Below are 14,110 nucleotides of genomic sequence, written 5' to 3'. Positions count from 1 at the left end.
TTAATAAACATAACTATCTGTACTCATATTTCACAAGAAGAGGCAATTATACAATTAAATGATTAAATAATATCAGGTTCCTAACTAAAGGTTAGGATTCTAGTAAGAATAATTTAGTGTTTAATCATTTTAAAATCATTTTAGTCTTTTTCAGTTAATACAATTATGTGATTGAGTGGGGCTTTTAAACAGCTGAAACTATGGTATTCTTAATAATCCTAAAAATTACAGGGCTAAGGACCCTGTAGCATCCGTATTATTGCTTGGTTACAACACTGATATGATTGCTTTTTTAAATGAAGTATCTTTATGAGGTGAAAATGCCTTTTAAGAGAAATGATGTTTCTCAGCACATCTGAAACTATTTGCTAGGATATGAAATCTACATAAAACATTCTATGACTCTAAAAGTTATTTGTAAGTTTATTAACTTTCTTAATTGACCCTTGGTCTGCCCTCAAAAAGAGCTGGTCATATAATGGATAGCAGTTGCAGTTTCTCTACCAGAGAAAGCAAAAACAAGAAGGTAAAAGTGACTTGGTTCTCCTTTACTTCCCAACAGATCCCAGATGGATTTTTTGCCCATTTTTATGCCATTTGTGAACACATCAGCCCAGTCCTAGCCTGGGGCTTTCTGGGTCCTAGAAATTCTCTCTATGATTTATGTTGCTTCTTTAAGGTATGTTCAGTCATTGAATCATTTCTTTTTTTTCCTAAATCAAAATGCAGGTAAGGTTTTATTCCTTTGTTTTGCTTTTGTATTAATAGAAGAAAGAATATTATTTAAAAGTAAAGTTATAAAAGTCTTCTAAATTCAGTGTTTAAATGCCAGTATTATATTAGTGGCATTTTATAATACCACTGTTATTATAGTGGGCCAGTTTTTATAGATTTGGTACTTTATTCTGGGATAGATGCAACAAGTCCATTGACCATATCAATTCCTTATGCAGTGGATACATGGTCTTGTATGGTATTGCCACGTTACAGTCAAATTGGTATAATTGGTTTGCTCTTCATTTCTGGGCACTTTACAATTTAAAAACAAACAATATCTGTATTACACATATGGTAATATAGAATAACATTCTGGTTAAAGATAACATGAATGATAAAATCCAAGTTGTGAAAAATAGCATGGGAGTTTAAAGTTGTATCCCAATGTCAGCAGTTTAAGTTTGCCCAAACACAAATTACAGCTCATTGCAGAATTTTCTGGCTGGCAAAGTGCTCAGGAAAATCTCTATATTTGATAGTCTTGAGTTTAGGCTGAGTTTCAAGGAGCAAATAAAAGTAAATGTAATTAAGTATGAATTTGAAAGTTTTGAATGTTTGGAAGTTTATATGTTTAGTATACCATTAATTATAAAAATTATATATGTGCTGTTAATGTATTAATATTTGTGTAAATGGTTTAGGAAATATTTATTTTGCTGTCATTCAGAACTCACTGATTTTTGGCTAGTATCCTTGACCACCCAAATGTAAGGTATGTGCTTTAGTGGAAAAAATTGAGGCTGAGAATTAAGTCTGTCATTAGTGAATATTCTTACTTGGGGCCAATCATTCTTTGGTCTTCCGTTTCGTCATCTGTACAATGAGGGGGCTTGGCAGGTTGATAGCTATTTGCTAATTGACTCTTCCATATATAAAATCTAGTGAATCAGTGAAGTGTGCCTTCTTAGTACTTCTTAACATTTGGTTTCTGGAGGATAGAAATTAGAGATTCCTGTCTTTTTTTTTTTTTGAGACAAAGTCTTGCTCTGTTGCCTGGGCTAGAGTGCCGTGGCATCAGGCTAGCTCACAGCAACCTCAAACTCCAGGGCTCAAGCAATCCTTCTGCCTCAGCCTCCCGAGTAGCTGGGACTACAGGCATGCACCACCATGCCCGGCTAATTTTTTCTGTATATTTTTAGTTGTCCAGTTAATTTCTTTCTATTTTTAGTAGAAACGGGGTCTCACTCTTGCTCAGGGTGGTCTTGAACTCCTGACCTTGAGCGATCCTCCACCTTGGCCTCCCAGAGTGCTCGGATTACAGGTGTGAGCCACCATGCCTGGCCATAAGATATTCCTGTCTTTTATTCTTTGGAATTACTTTTTTTCCATTCTGAAGATATTACAGCTGAGACTTAGTAGTATACAACTTGCTTAAAATGGGTTTCAGTGTAAGTATTAACTTACTGAAATGAAATATCCTTCAGGATCTTCCATTGTTCTGAGATCTGAAATTATTTTTATTTTTCCTGTGCCTTAAGGTTTTATTTGTACAGAAAAAGGTACATTTAAAAATTATAATTTATAATTATTGAAATAGTTTATTTCTCTGCCTTAAAGTAGAACCAGTTCTTAGAGGTAACATTGAAGGGAAAGCACTAAAAGTAGCTCCTTACATTTATACAGCGCTTTGGGGCTTACAGGCACTTATCATAAGATTATCTTTTTTAACCATCACATCAGTCCTGAATAGTAAGTAGGATGGGTGGTTTTATCTCTTTATTTTACAGAAAAAGAAAATGAGACCTCCAAAAGATTAAATCATTTATTCATAGTCCCTTTTCCAGTGAGGTGTAAAACGCACTGGAACTCAGGTCTTCTGACTTCTGACTCCTTTTTGCAATATTAGTAACTCTTCAGATTTAATATAATTTTGGTCTAATAAATGCCAATTTGCTTTGTGTTCATTTTCCAGAATCAAGTTCTTTTCTTTCTCAAAGACATTTTTGACTTCGAGAAGGTGCGCTATTCAAGTATAGAGACTTTGGCTGAAGACCTCATGCAGTTACTCATTCGCCGCACTGAACTTTTAATGGCCTATCTTGGAGCAGATGCCCTGAGGCATACAAGTAGTTGTATAAGTAGTCACGGTCATGTTATGTCCAGTGGGCTGTTGGAAGCCAAAGTGCAATAAGTATCGAGAGAATCATACAATTAGAGTGTGCTATGAAGTATTTTAAGGTAACTATTGATTTTGTATATGTTACAAAATCAACAGAATTGGTGGGTGTGGACTCAGGGAGGAAAAAAAAATCTAGTAAAAAATGAGTGACCATACTGTACTTATACAGAAGTTAGTCTGTCTTTGAATCCCTGTGTGGTGTATCCAGAGTGGCTTTTTACAATCTTTAGGTAATAATTTAATTCGTGAAATGTTGTGATTTTATAGCAATATTGCTTGAATTGAACCCAGTACTTGGGAGTTAATTGATTTGTTGTTTTGAAGCTGTCTGAAATGTTCCGTATCATTCTCAAAAGCTGTTTTTATGCTTTGCACCTTGAAAATACACACTTTAGCCAAGACTTTTGTGGTCCACACGTGCAAGAATATATTACTCCTAGTGTCAACATATTTAACTTTGCCTGAAAATATATTTTTAATTATAAAGTTATTCACTTGTTTATCAAGTTTAGGCAGTAATGGTGTTTAATATGTACTGCTGACATTATTGCTTGTGCATTTGCTTACGTATTTGAATCAAAGACATTGTAATCACTGAGTATTGTTACAAAACATTTAAATGAATTGACATCGAGAAGTTTACAATTTATAACTTTATATTATAATAACTATAGTTTCCAAAATATATCACTGTTGGTCCTATAAGTTACAATAGAGAGAATGAAGAACTTTCTTTTATCTTCTTATAGAGCATTTTTCCCTTGAATGAATACTGATTTAAAAGATAACATTTATTAACTAAGAAAAGCATTTAAGAATTTACCTTTCTTATGTATAATTTTGAGACTTTCTCCCAACATCTGAAGATATTAAACTTGGTACAGTAAAATAATTTCTTTCTCCTACAAAACTGGCTTTTAGTTATTCCCCCAGAGAACTCAGCATACTAAGAATTTGTCATATCCTCATATTTTAAAAATATTTATACTTTGAATCTTAGTGAGGTTTTGCAGAAGGGTTTTTTTCCCCCCTGAATATAGAACAAAAATATTTTTAATGATATGGAAATATTTTCATGTCTGTTATGACAAATACATGAACAAATGGGTTATTATGAGTAAGGTTTTTCTATAGAGTATAATATACTTTTAGAGTTGCATTAATTTTGTTCCTGAATCCATATACCACTTATTTGGAGTGGCTGATTGGGTATATCAATGGTTAGATTTGTTGATTTTGCTTCTAAAATGTGCTTTATTCATTTTAGGAATGAGTTACACAGAAGGACCTAAAATGCATTTTTTACAAGTGCATTTTTAGATTAAAGTGCCTAGTTTCTGATTAATGAATAGAAAATGAAGTGTGAAAAAAACCATAATCTTTTAAGATTTTAAATTTATGTATGTGCCACATTTATGTAAATTAATCACAAAATAGGAAATTCAGAATCTTTATGCTATTTTGCATGTACTGTGTAGGTTATAGCATTAAACATACAAAATATTGCTATAACTGCTTTTGAGTATGTAGCTCCTTGACTTTTTTTACGTAGATTCTTAATTTAATACTTACCTAGTCATTAATTCTTATTATTGATGGAGGAGTATGATTAGAAGTATAAAAACTAAAAATTCCATTATATGTTGTTTTACTTTTTATTTAATATTATGGGTTTTTCCCTTGTTATTGAGGTATCACTGGCCTTCAATGAAGCACACACATACACACGTGTGCGTGTACACAAATTCCCATTACCATGTAGGGAAGACAGTTATTGCTTATATTAATTTACCCATTTGAAGGCTAAGTGTTTTAAGCTGTGGTTTTATAGGCAAAGGTATAAGTAAATGTAATTACTTTTTGGAGAAGGATATTGTTCGAAATCAATTTTGAAGAATTGCACTATTTAATAATGCTGCTGCTACAACTTATGATAATTCCAGGGAATTTATCAGATATGATGAATGACTTCCTAGGAGGTGTCTTTTTTTCTCTTTTACATTTCATGTTTTTAAAAAAAAGTTGCTCATATTGAGGAGGTTGGCTTGTAAATTCAGTGCTTGAGTTTGATGAGTTTCGGGTCTGTTCAATAGCTACTACTTTAGCAAGATGCTTTCTTTGTGGCCTTTCACAAAAGGGAGAAGAGTGACCAAATAGAATTTCAGGGCAATAAGTATAGGAAAAACCTCTCTATTGTAAGAGAAGAAACTTGAACTTTTAAAGGAAACATCTTCCTAAAAAGAATGTTTCTGACTGCAGAAGGGTACTTAAAACATACATACCAGTTTCCACTTGCCTTAAAATTGGGTTAAACAGCAAAAGCAATGTTTTAAAAAATAAAACATAATTAAACTAGTTTAGAGCCTTTTATGGTAAAACCCTGTTTAACACTTAGTAATGGTAGTATTATCATAAAATTGCCATTGCTACCATGAGCCCCACCATCCACTTCCATATGTAAGTTATAAGAGGGCCTTGAATTAGTCCTGAGAAAATGGCTTTTTTTCCTCCTCTTTTCTGGAAGAAAAAAGATAAATGTTCAGGTGATTTATATTTGGTATTTCTTTTTGTATTTTGGTTTCTCTATATTTTTATTCAGCTAAAAGGGTAATTATTTCTTCTTAAAAGTTAACAATATGTTTATTAAATGTCAAAATGGCATTATTTTTTTTAAAAGAAGTTTTCCATACTGTTACAGTAAGCTCCAAAGAACTTTCTTTCTCTTTCTCATCAAGTAATATTCTTTATTTACATCTATTTACTATGATTCTATTAATTTGTTAAATTAACTGTCTTTATAAAAATATTTACAGATGTTTTCTTGCCTTAAGATGTAACATTTTCTAGGTAAATAATTTCCAAAAGAGTGATTATTTGCATTACAAAAGAATCCTTCCTTTGTCATTCTTTTAAGCCTAGAAAATAGGAATGCCAAAGTAACATTTAGTGTACTTCTCTATGACCTTTTATAATCAAAAATTTTAAATTATGTGTATAACCCATTTGATTTTAATGTGGACATGTATTCAGAAATTATTTGATGTAAATTTCAAAGTGATTATAAGAATTAGGCTGAATTCAAATCTTTTGGTTTTTGCTTGGATTAATCAGATTAAGAAATATGTATGTGAGAATTGGCCGGGCACGGTGGCTCACGCCTGTAATCCTAGCTCTCTGGGAGGCCGAGGCGGGCAGATTGTTTGAGCTCAGGAGTTCGAAACCAGCCTAAGCGCAAGAGCGAGACCCCGTCTCTACTAAAATTAGAAAGAAATTAATCAGACAACTAAAAATATATAGAAAAAATTAGCCGGACATGGTGGCGCATGCCTGTAGTCCCAGCTACTTGGGAGGCTGAGGCAGGAGGATCACTTGAGCCCAGGAGTTTGAGGTTGCTGTGAGCTAGGATGACGCCACGGCACTCTAGCCCGGGCAACACAGTAAGACTCTGTCTCAAAAAAAAAAAAAAAAAGAAATATGTATGTGAGAATTAAGAATTTATATACTCTGTGATTAATGGAAATAAGGACATCCTAACTTTGTTCCTAGTGATTATATTACGTTATTGTTTTGTTTAGTTTGAGAACAACCATGTATTAGCTTCACTTGGCCGATATCAGTAAATGTTTCTATTTCCTAAATGTAAGAACCGCACCCATTACTTTGTAGAAAAGTAAAACACTACAGTAGCAGAAAAAAATAGCACTTGGTTCTAGCCAAAATAAGCACTGTAACATGGATGTATTTCTATTACTGCCAAATAAAAAAGTGATGGTACATCTTACTGATGCATGGAATATTTTAAACAAAGTTTATATATAATTGTGAGATCACACCTGTCTCATCCGACCTTACCTTATGAGAGCTTTCAGTGTCCGTAAGACCACATAGGCACAGAGAACACGACAACCATAGAGGCATTGGAATTGAATATAAAAGGTTATCTTTGTGTACTAACATGAGGAAAAAGACAGTTTCGTGACACATAACGTGAAAGTACTTGTGTTTTAATTAAAGTGTTTTGATGAATAATGCCTTTAAGCATGACATCAATTTACCATATTGATGAGCTGAACCTCCCTTCTTGTTCACTTCTTCATTAGGGTTCAGATATATTTAATCAAGGGGAAGGATGCTTCCTGGACACCGCTGTCATCACCACGTGGAAAGGGTTCACCTGGATATAAAAACAGTATTCTTAGTTTGGGACTTAATAAGTTTATTTTAGAATAATTAAATATTATAGACAAATGTATATAATTGTATTTTCAAAATTATTAAACACATAAACTGAAATATATTACTTAATGAGCAGATCATACAAACATGAGTTGAATCTTTTCCTAGGCAGGATGTAGGATGGAATGGAAAATTAGATCAACGTCTTAATCTCATTTTCTGTTTTCTTTGTCATTATTTGCCATACTCTCTGTTGTCTCATGCATCTTCTTTGATCCCACTATCTGAACTTAATGTTTTACACCTTCAGCATCTCTCTGTGAGTTCTTATGTATGTCCTATTGTTGCACTATTTTGTAGAGCTTTTCTGGAAATCTTTGTAAGCACTTACTGTGCTTATGCTGGTTTGACTTCTGTTTTTTCTGCAGTTTCTTCCCATGCCCTGTATGCTCTGATACTTTACCCTGCCACTTCTTCCTCCCTGATCTCTTTCTCTCTTTATGCTACTGACATCTTTGATCAGGTTGCACAAGCTCTTTTCTCTGCTCAAATTTTTTCTTTGGCTTTTCTACATCTGAACAGTGAAAACCCTACAGTAACTTTCATCATCTAGGCACGGAAGGACTAGATTCCAGTACAGAAAAGAAAATTAAAAAAAAAGCAAACCTTCCTTCTATGACACTTTTTTATTCTCTACTTAAAAGCCACAGCAAAGCAACTGGTACATCAAATATCACCTCAACATTTCAACAGTTTACTTTTAACGATCTCATGTGTGTCACAGAAGCCTCTCACAAAGTACATTTATATATAGGAAATTATAGAACTTTTATAATTTGCTATGTTTGAAATGACACCATAGTACTTAAATATAGAGAAGCACTTTGATTTTATAGCACTTAAAATATAGGACTTCCAGAACTTTGTTAATTCTTGTTTAATAATATTCTGTGTGAGAGAATGATCCCAAGAACTTTAAAAAGGACCACATATTTAATGTGGTAGAAGATGGACAATAAAAAAGTAGGTTAAAGCAAGTATATTCATTATCCTTTGCTGCATAACAGATTATCTCAAAATTTAGCAGATTGAAACAACAAACATTAGCTCACACAGTTTCTGAGGATCGGGAATCCAGGAATGGCCTCATCTGGTGGTTCCGACTTCAAGTCTGTCTTGAGGTTGCAGCCGTCTGAGGGCTTGATGAAGGCCGGAAGATTTGCTTCAAAGATCTGCTCACTCACATGTCTATTGTCAGGAGGCCTCAGTCCCTTGCTAGCCTTTGGCAAAATACTTTACTTCCTTACCAACTGGACCTCTCAACAGGGCTGCTTGGGTGTCTTTAAGACATGGCAGCTGGCTTCCCCCAGAGAGAGTAATGCAAGAGATAGCAAGGCAAAAGACACAGTATCTTTCATAACCTAGACTTGGACGTGATATCACTTCTGCCATAGTCTATGGGTCATATGGGCCAAACCTGACACAATGTGGGAGAGGACTACAGTGTGTGAATACGAGGAGGTAGGATCATTTGGGATCATCTCGGTGGCTGGATACCATGACTGGGAATCATAGTAAATGATACATAGATACTATAGATATTTTAATTTTAAATGAAAAGATATACATTCTTTGGCCAATCTTTTGATACAGCATTACGGCCTTCAGTTGGATTCACTCAGTATTTCAAGGTATGTTTGTTATATAAACTGCACTCTAAATCATTATCTTTGGATTTCAAATTTTCCTTACTTTTAAAAGAGAAAAAAACTTAGACACATGAAAAGTAATGAGTGCAGAATCTCCTTAGATTTTTATAATTTTGTACCAAATCTTTCACATTTGTCTCCGTGCCCCACCAGCTTGATGGTAGTTTCTGTAAGCTATTTCCCTTTATCAAGTCTTTTCAAAGCATTCCAATTTTTAAATAAAAGCATTAGCTTTATAATAACTACAACTTTCTTTTTACTTTTATATGTCTTCATTTTTGTAATGTTTATGTAATTTCAAAAACATGTAACTGATATAATCAAATTTAGAACAAGCCTGACTGATTCATTATAAACCTTACTGATTCATTATAAATATACAAGGAATGTTTATACAAATTGGCAGATCTTGGACTTCTAGTAATCTTCTCAGACTTAGTGTGTCAAATCAGCTCCTGACCACCCCTGCCTAAATCTCTTCTCACAGTCTTCTGCATCTGAGTAAATGACAACTCCATTCTTCCAGTTCAAAGTCCAAAAACCTCTTTTCCTCACACCTCGCATTCAGTTACCAAAATCCTACCAGTTCTACCTAAAAAAGTACCACAAAAAAATATATATATATGTATATACCAAGCATTTCTCACTGCCTTCCTAGCTATCACCTTGGCCCAAACCCTGTTACCTCTCGTTCTCTCTCGTTCTCCTAACTGGTCTCCCTGCTTCTTCCCTTTCCCCGCTGAGTGTATTACATATTACAAGAATGTCAGATAATGTGACTACTTTGTTCAAAATCCACCAATGGCCACCGATCTTATAGTAAAAAACAAAGTCCTTACAGTGTTCTACAAAAGGAGTCCCACAGTCCGTCTCCTGTCCCAGTGTACCTCCTATTGTTTACCCCTCACCTACTCAGCTTCACCCACACAAGCCTCTTTGTTCTTCCTAGAACATGTCAGACAGGCTCTTTGGGGCCTTTGTACCTCTCCCTGGACTGCTCTTCCTCCAGATATTTGCATCTGCAGATACTTCCATAGCTCACTGCCTCACTTTCCTCAAGACTTTTACTCATTTGAGGCTTTCCCTAGGCACTCTGTCTAAAATTACAACATCCAGAAATGCTTGGCATATTTTTTTTCTTGGTACCTTTTTAGGTAGAACTGGTAGGATTTTGGTAACTGCGAAGTGCGAGGAAAAGAGGTTTTTGGACTTTGATCTGGAAGTCCATCCTGCATTCCCTACTTCCCTACTCTGGTTTATTTGTAGTGATATCACTAAGTACTACATAGTTCGTTTATTTGCTCATTGTCTGCCTTCGTTTTGTCACTGCTGTATCCTTGGTATGTAGGACTGAGTATTTGTTGAATGAATGAATGATGAATTGGTGGGAGAATAAGCAGGCCTCACATGCCATGGATAGCTATCAGTGTTTTATAGAGAGAATGGAGAGCTTTGTTTAATCTGGTGAATCTGTTGGGTAGAAATAAAAAATAAAAAATTAGAAAGCTTCTGTTGCTTTAAATATCAAAATAAATATTTAATTATAAATTGGTAAGTATGGGGAAGAAAAGGGTGAGAGGAGAGTTTATCATGATACAGATTTGGGTGCAAGGAAGGCCTTTCTGAGGAAACAGCATTTAAGTAGAGATTCAAAGGATACGCTGAAGTTAGGTGAAGAGTGGGGAAAGTGGATTTCATGTCCAGGGAACAGCTTGTGTAAAGGCCCTTACAGCCAGAATGACTATGGAAATTTCCATGAACTGAAGAAGGCCAAGGTGACTGTATTAAAGGGAACTGGGGCATATGCTAGACCATCCAGACCACATTATCACTATCTGCACTAGAGTACATTTAAATAACTGTTTCAGTTACCAATTTAGAACTTTTCTCTAATTGAGGAATAAATGGCTTACCCTTCTTAAAAGAATTTCCATCCTGAGTAAAGAGTGGGGATGGGACTGGGAAACAGAGTTATGTTTAAAAGCAGAAGGCCTTTTCAAGATCCCTGAATTACACCCTGAGCACTGCTGTCTGCCTAGGGCCTGAAGTTGAAAGTGGTTACCTTTCTCCGTGGTTTATCTGTCTGGATGCCAGTTGATCTTATTTTTTTTAAGTGCAGTGAGGAACAGAAGATCTCCCCTACTGAAAAATGCCCTCTCTGGGTGTGCATTTCAGGTTTTAATATGGTGTTGTCTGATGGGTTTAATTGACAGGCTGTTGGTCCAAGCTGAAAATGATCTGTGGGTGCCTAATATTTTAAGATGCCTTTATGAAAGTTTAGGAAGACCAGAGGTGATTTGCCTTCAATTAAGGAAAGGTGGGAGATTTTTTTTTTTGAGACAAAATCTCACTCCATTACCTGGGATAGAGTGCTGGGATAGAGCTAGGCGTCAGCCTAGCTCACAGCAGCCTCAAACTCCTGGGCTCAAGCAATCCTTCTGCCTCAGCCTCCCAAGTAGCTGGGACTACAGGTTTGTACCACCATGCCCAGCTAATTTTTTTCTATTTTTAGTTGCCCAGCTAATTTTTTTTTCTATTTTTAGTAGAGACAGGGTCTCGCTGTTGCTCAAGCTGGTCTTGAACTCCTGACCTCCTGCCTCTGCCTCCTAGAGTGCTAGGATTACAGGCGTGAGCCATTGCTCCAGGTTGACGATTTTCATACACACACACACACACACACACACACACACACACACACACACAAACATACATTCTTTTATTCCTTTTCCTCCGCTTCTGCCTTCAACTTTTTTCTTTTAAACCAATTTCTTTGGATTTAAAGACCAGAGCCAATCCCTGGTGGTCTAGTGGCTATAAAAGAAAAAAAAAGAAAAATACCGCACACACCAAAAAACCAGAGCCAAGAAAAGGGGCGCAAAAGATGAAGTGTTCCGGATTGCTGCCCCACACTCTGGCTAATATAGGGAAAGTTGGCCAAAGGTCAATATTTTGGGTGAAGATAACATAGTGGCTTGGCTTCTTGCTTGGAAACAAGGACGGGTAGAGTAGCTGAGAGAGGTGGGCCCCAGGGCAAACGGGTTGTGGGTAGGGGGAGCCTGCCCGAGCCTGGTAAAGAAGCTCATTCCCGCATCACTCCTTTCCGTCAGGGGAGGCAGCCTCCCTTCCCCGGGCCTTGTCGAGGTGGAGGCGGGCCCACGGCCCAAGGTTAGAGGGTCGGCTCAGGCACTTGGGGCCGGGCGACAGGCAAGTTCTGCAGGAAAGTTGGCAGCCACTGTTCCCCCTCCCCTGCTTTTCTCCCCGACTCTCCACCCCTCTCCGGGCGATACGGCGGAGGTGGGGGTTGGGGAAACTGGCCTTGTGTTTTGGAACAGCTGCAGCCGGCGCTGGGCCCGCCTGGAATGCGGGAACAGGCTGCGCACCAGGACTTTTATGGAAACTTGCTGCTGGAGACGACGGCGGCGGCGGCGGCAGCCAGAAGGCTCCCGGCGGCTGGAGCAGAAGTGGCAGCGAGCGGAGCGCCCGGACCCCTACCCACACCCAGCTGGCGGACGCGCCCATTCTCTCCCGGAGAAAGGACCTTCGCTTGTCACCGGCTCCCGGCGGGTAAGGGGAGTTCGGGGAACGTGGGACGGGCCAGTGGAGACGGAGGTGCCGGGACCTCCGGAGGGGCGGCGGCGGCGGCGGCTGCTGGGAGGCGCTGGGGCCCCGGCTCCTGGCCGGGCTGCGCCGCCGCACCGGAGCGCGCCGGGCTCCGTCCAGCTGTGGCTGCGCGCCGGTGCCGGCCTGCGCGAACCGGGCCCGGAGCCGCGTCCTGCGGGCCGGGCGGTGCGGGCCGGGGTCTGCCTCGCTGCCTCTCCGCGTTAACTGGCCTTCGGCTCCCGGTTGCGATGTCCTTGCCTTGCTGCCCTGCGCCTGGTCGGCTGAGTTTTGAGTGCTTTCTCTGCTGTAGGGGAAGAGCCCTCTGTGAGACGAGTGGGTGTCGGTCCCTTCTCTGTACCCTTGGGGTCCGAGCGGGCAAGTTCAGTGTCGTCCCCCACCACGTGCCTCCGTCACGGTCTCCGTCTCGCCGGCAGTGCCTGTTGTTCGTAAGATACCGTTCCTGATCGGCCCCTGTGGACGAGGACGGGGAGTGAAATATGGTTTAACAGCCTGCCATCTACCCCACCTCCCAACCCCTGTCTCCACACTGTTTTTTCCGCGATTCTGCCCGAGGTGGGATGCTGGTGCTTGAGCAACTAGAGCTGGAAGTTGGAGCGAAGAATGCAGTCGCTTCTTGAGAACGCCTTGTCTACATGCTTTCGAAAACGCCAAGCCATTCCAACTGTTTGCAAACTGTGAAACGCTCTACAAATGCTAAAAATGTATTATTGCTGGCATTTGTAACGAAAATAACTAAGTTGAGACGTTAGTTGGTTATTGCAATGACTTTGAGATACTCATTTTATATTTACTAAAGGCCATAACGTTAACAAAGAGAGTAGGGAGAGAAATAGATAACAAGGTAAAAATAGCATAAGCATATGTCCTAACAAAATGTCCGTCCTTGGTAAAGAGGCAGGTAGAGAAAAGAAGTAAGCCATAAGAAGAAAGAAATTAGTTCCCTGACCAAAGCAATGGGAACATCATTCATCGGCTAAATTTTGTTAATGAATTCATGTAACATGAGCCCATTGGCCTGGGCGTCACAACATAACTATGTCTTGGGTAGTGTGATTAAATACTTAAAAACTTAAGTATTTATACCATCTTAGTCACACGTTACTGAGTGGGCCACGTAATTTTCCCGTTTAATATTATTCTGTTACAGGTTACATTGCTGCATAAGAAAATTCAAAATACACGTTTCTGGAATTCTTTTGAGCTTTGGGGTATTGGTAAGGGAAGAAAAATGTATAATTAATCAAATGTGAGAAAGGTTTATTGGGGAGAGGTATATTTAGTATAAATTTAGTATAATGAACTGATTATTCAGTGTAGCTAGTTAAGATTTTTCTTCCTTGTAGCTATTACCCCCTATTTTTGATGGCACTTTATTTTTTCACTGATGTTTCTGAGGAATAATTTAAAGAAAAATGTGTGCAAGTCTGTGTTTTATCTCCCTTAAAGGTCCCTAAGCAAAACCTACGACTAAATTCTTTTAAATTCAGTTTTCCTCATTACAGTTATTGATATAATCCAGTTTTAATGGAAGATTTGCAGTTTTAAATCCATTTAAAATTGAAATGTGAATAGCAATTTTTCCTGCTCACCTTAAAATGGAATCTGTGCTATTTTTGAAAATTTGACATGTAAGGCTGATCATTGTCAAAATGTATGTCATCTTGAGATGACTATATTTAGCATCAACAAAGGAATGCATTATCTAGGT

At 37.9% G+C, this 14,110-nt stretch overlaps 1 protein-coding gene across 1 annotated transcript in view; it reads left to right on the top strand.

Annotated features, from left to right (window-relative positions):
- Window positions 1–2,994, top strand: part of FAM73A (family with sequence similarity 73, member A) — a 95,324-nt gene extending 92,330 nt beyond the window's left edge. The window contains 2 exon segments of the mRNA XM_012661035.1: window positions 563–679; window positions 2,690–2,994. Of these exon segments, the coding sequence (XP_012516489.1) occupies window positions 563–679; window positions 2,690–2,908 (336 nt within the window). The 3' untranslated portion in view covers window positions 2,909–2,994.
- The last annotated feature ends 11,116 nt before the right edge of the window (window positions 2,995–14,110 follow it).

Source organism: Propithecus coquereli, unplaced genomic scaffold, assembly GCF_000956105.1.
Source record: "Propithecus coquereli isolate 6110/MARCELLA unplaced genomic scaffold, Pcoq_1.0 Scaffold7, whole genome shotgun sequence".
Lineage (NCBI taxonomy): Eukaryota > Metazoa > Chordata > Mammalia > Primates > Indriidae > Propithecus > Propithecus coquereli.
The sequence above is the reverse complement of the archived record's forward strand: the minus strand, read 5'-3'. Positions and strand labels throughout refer to the sequence as shown.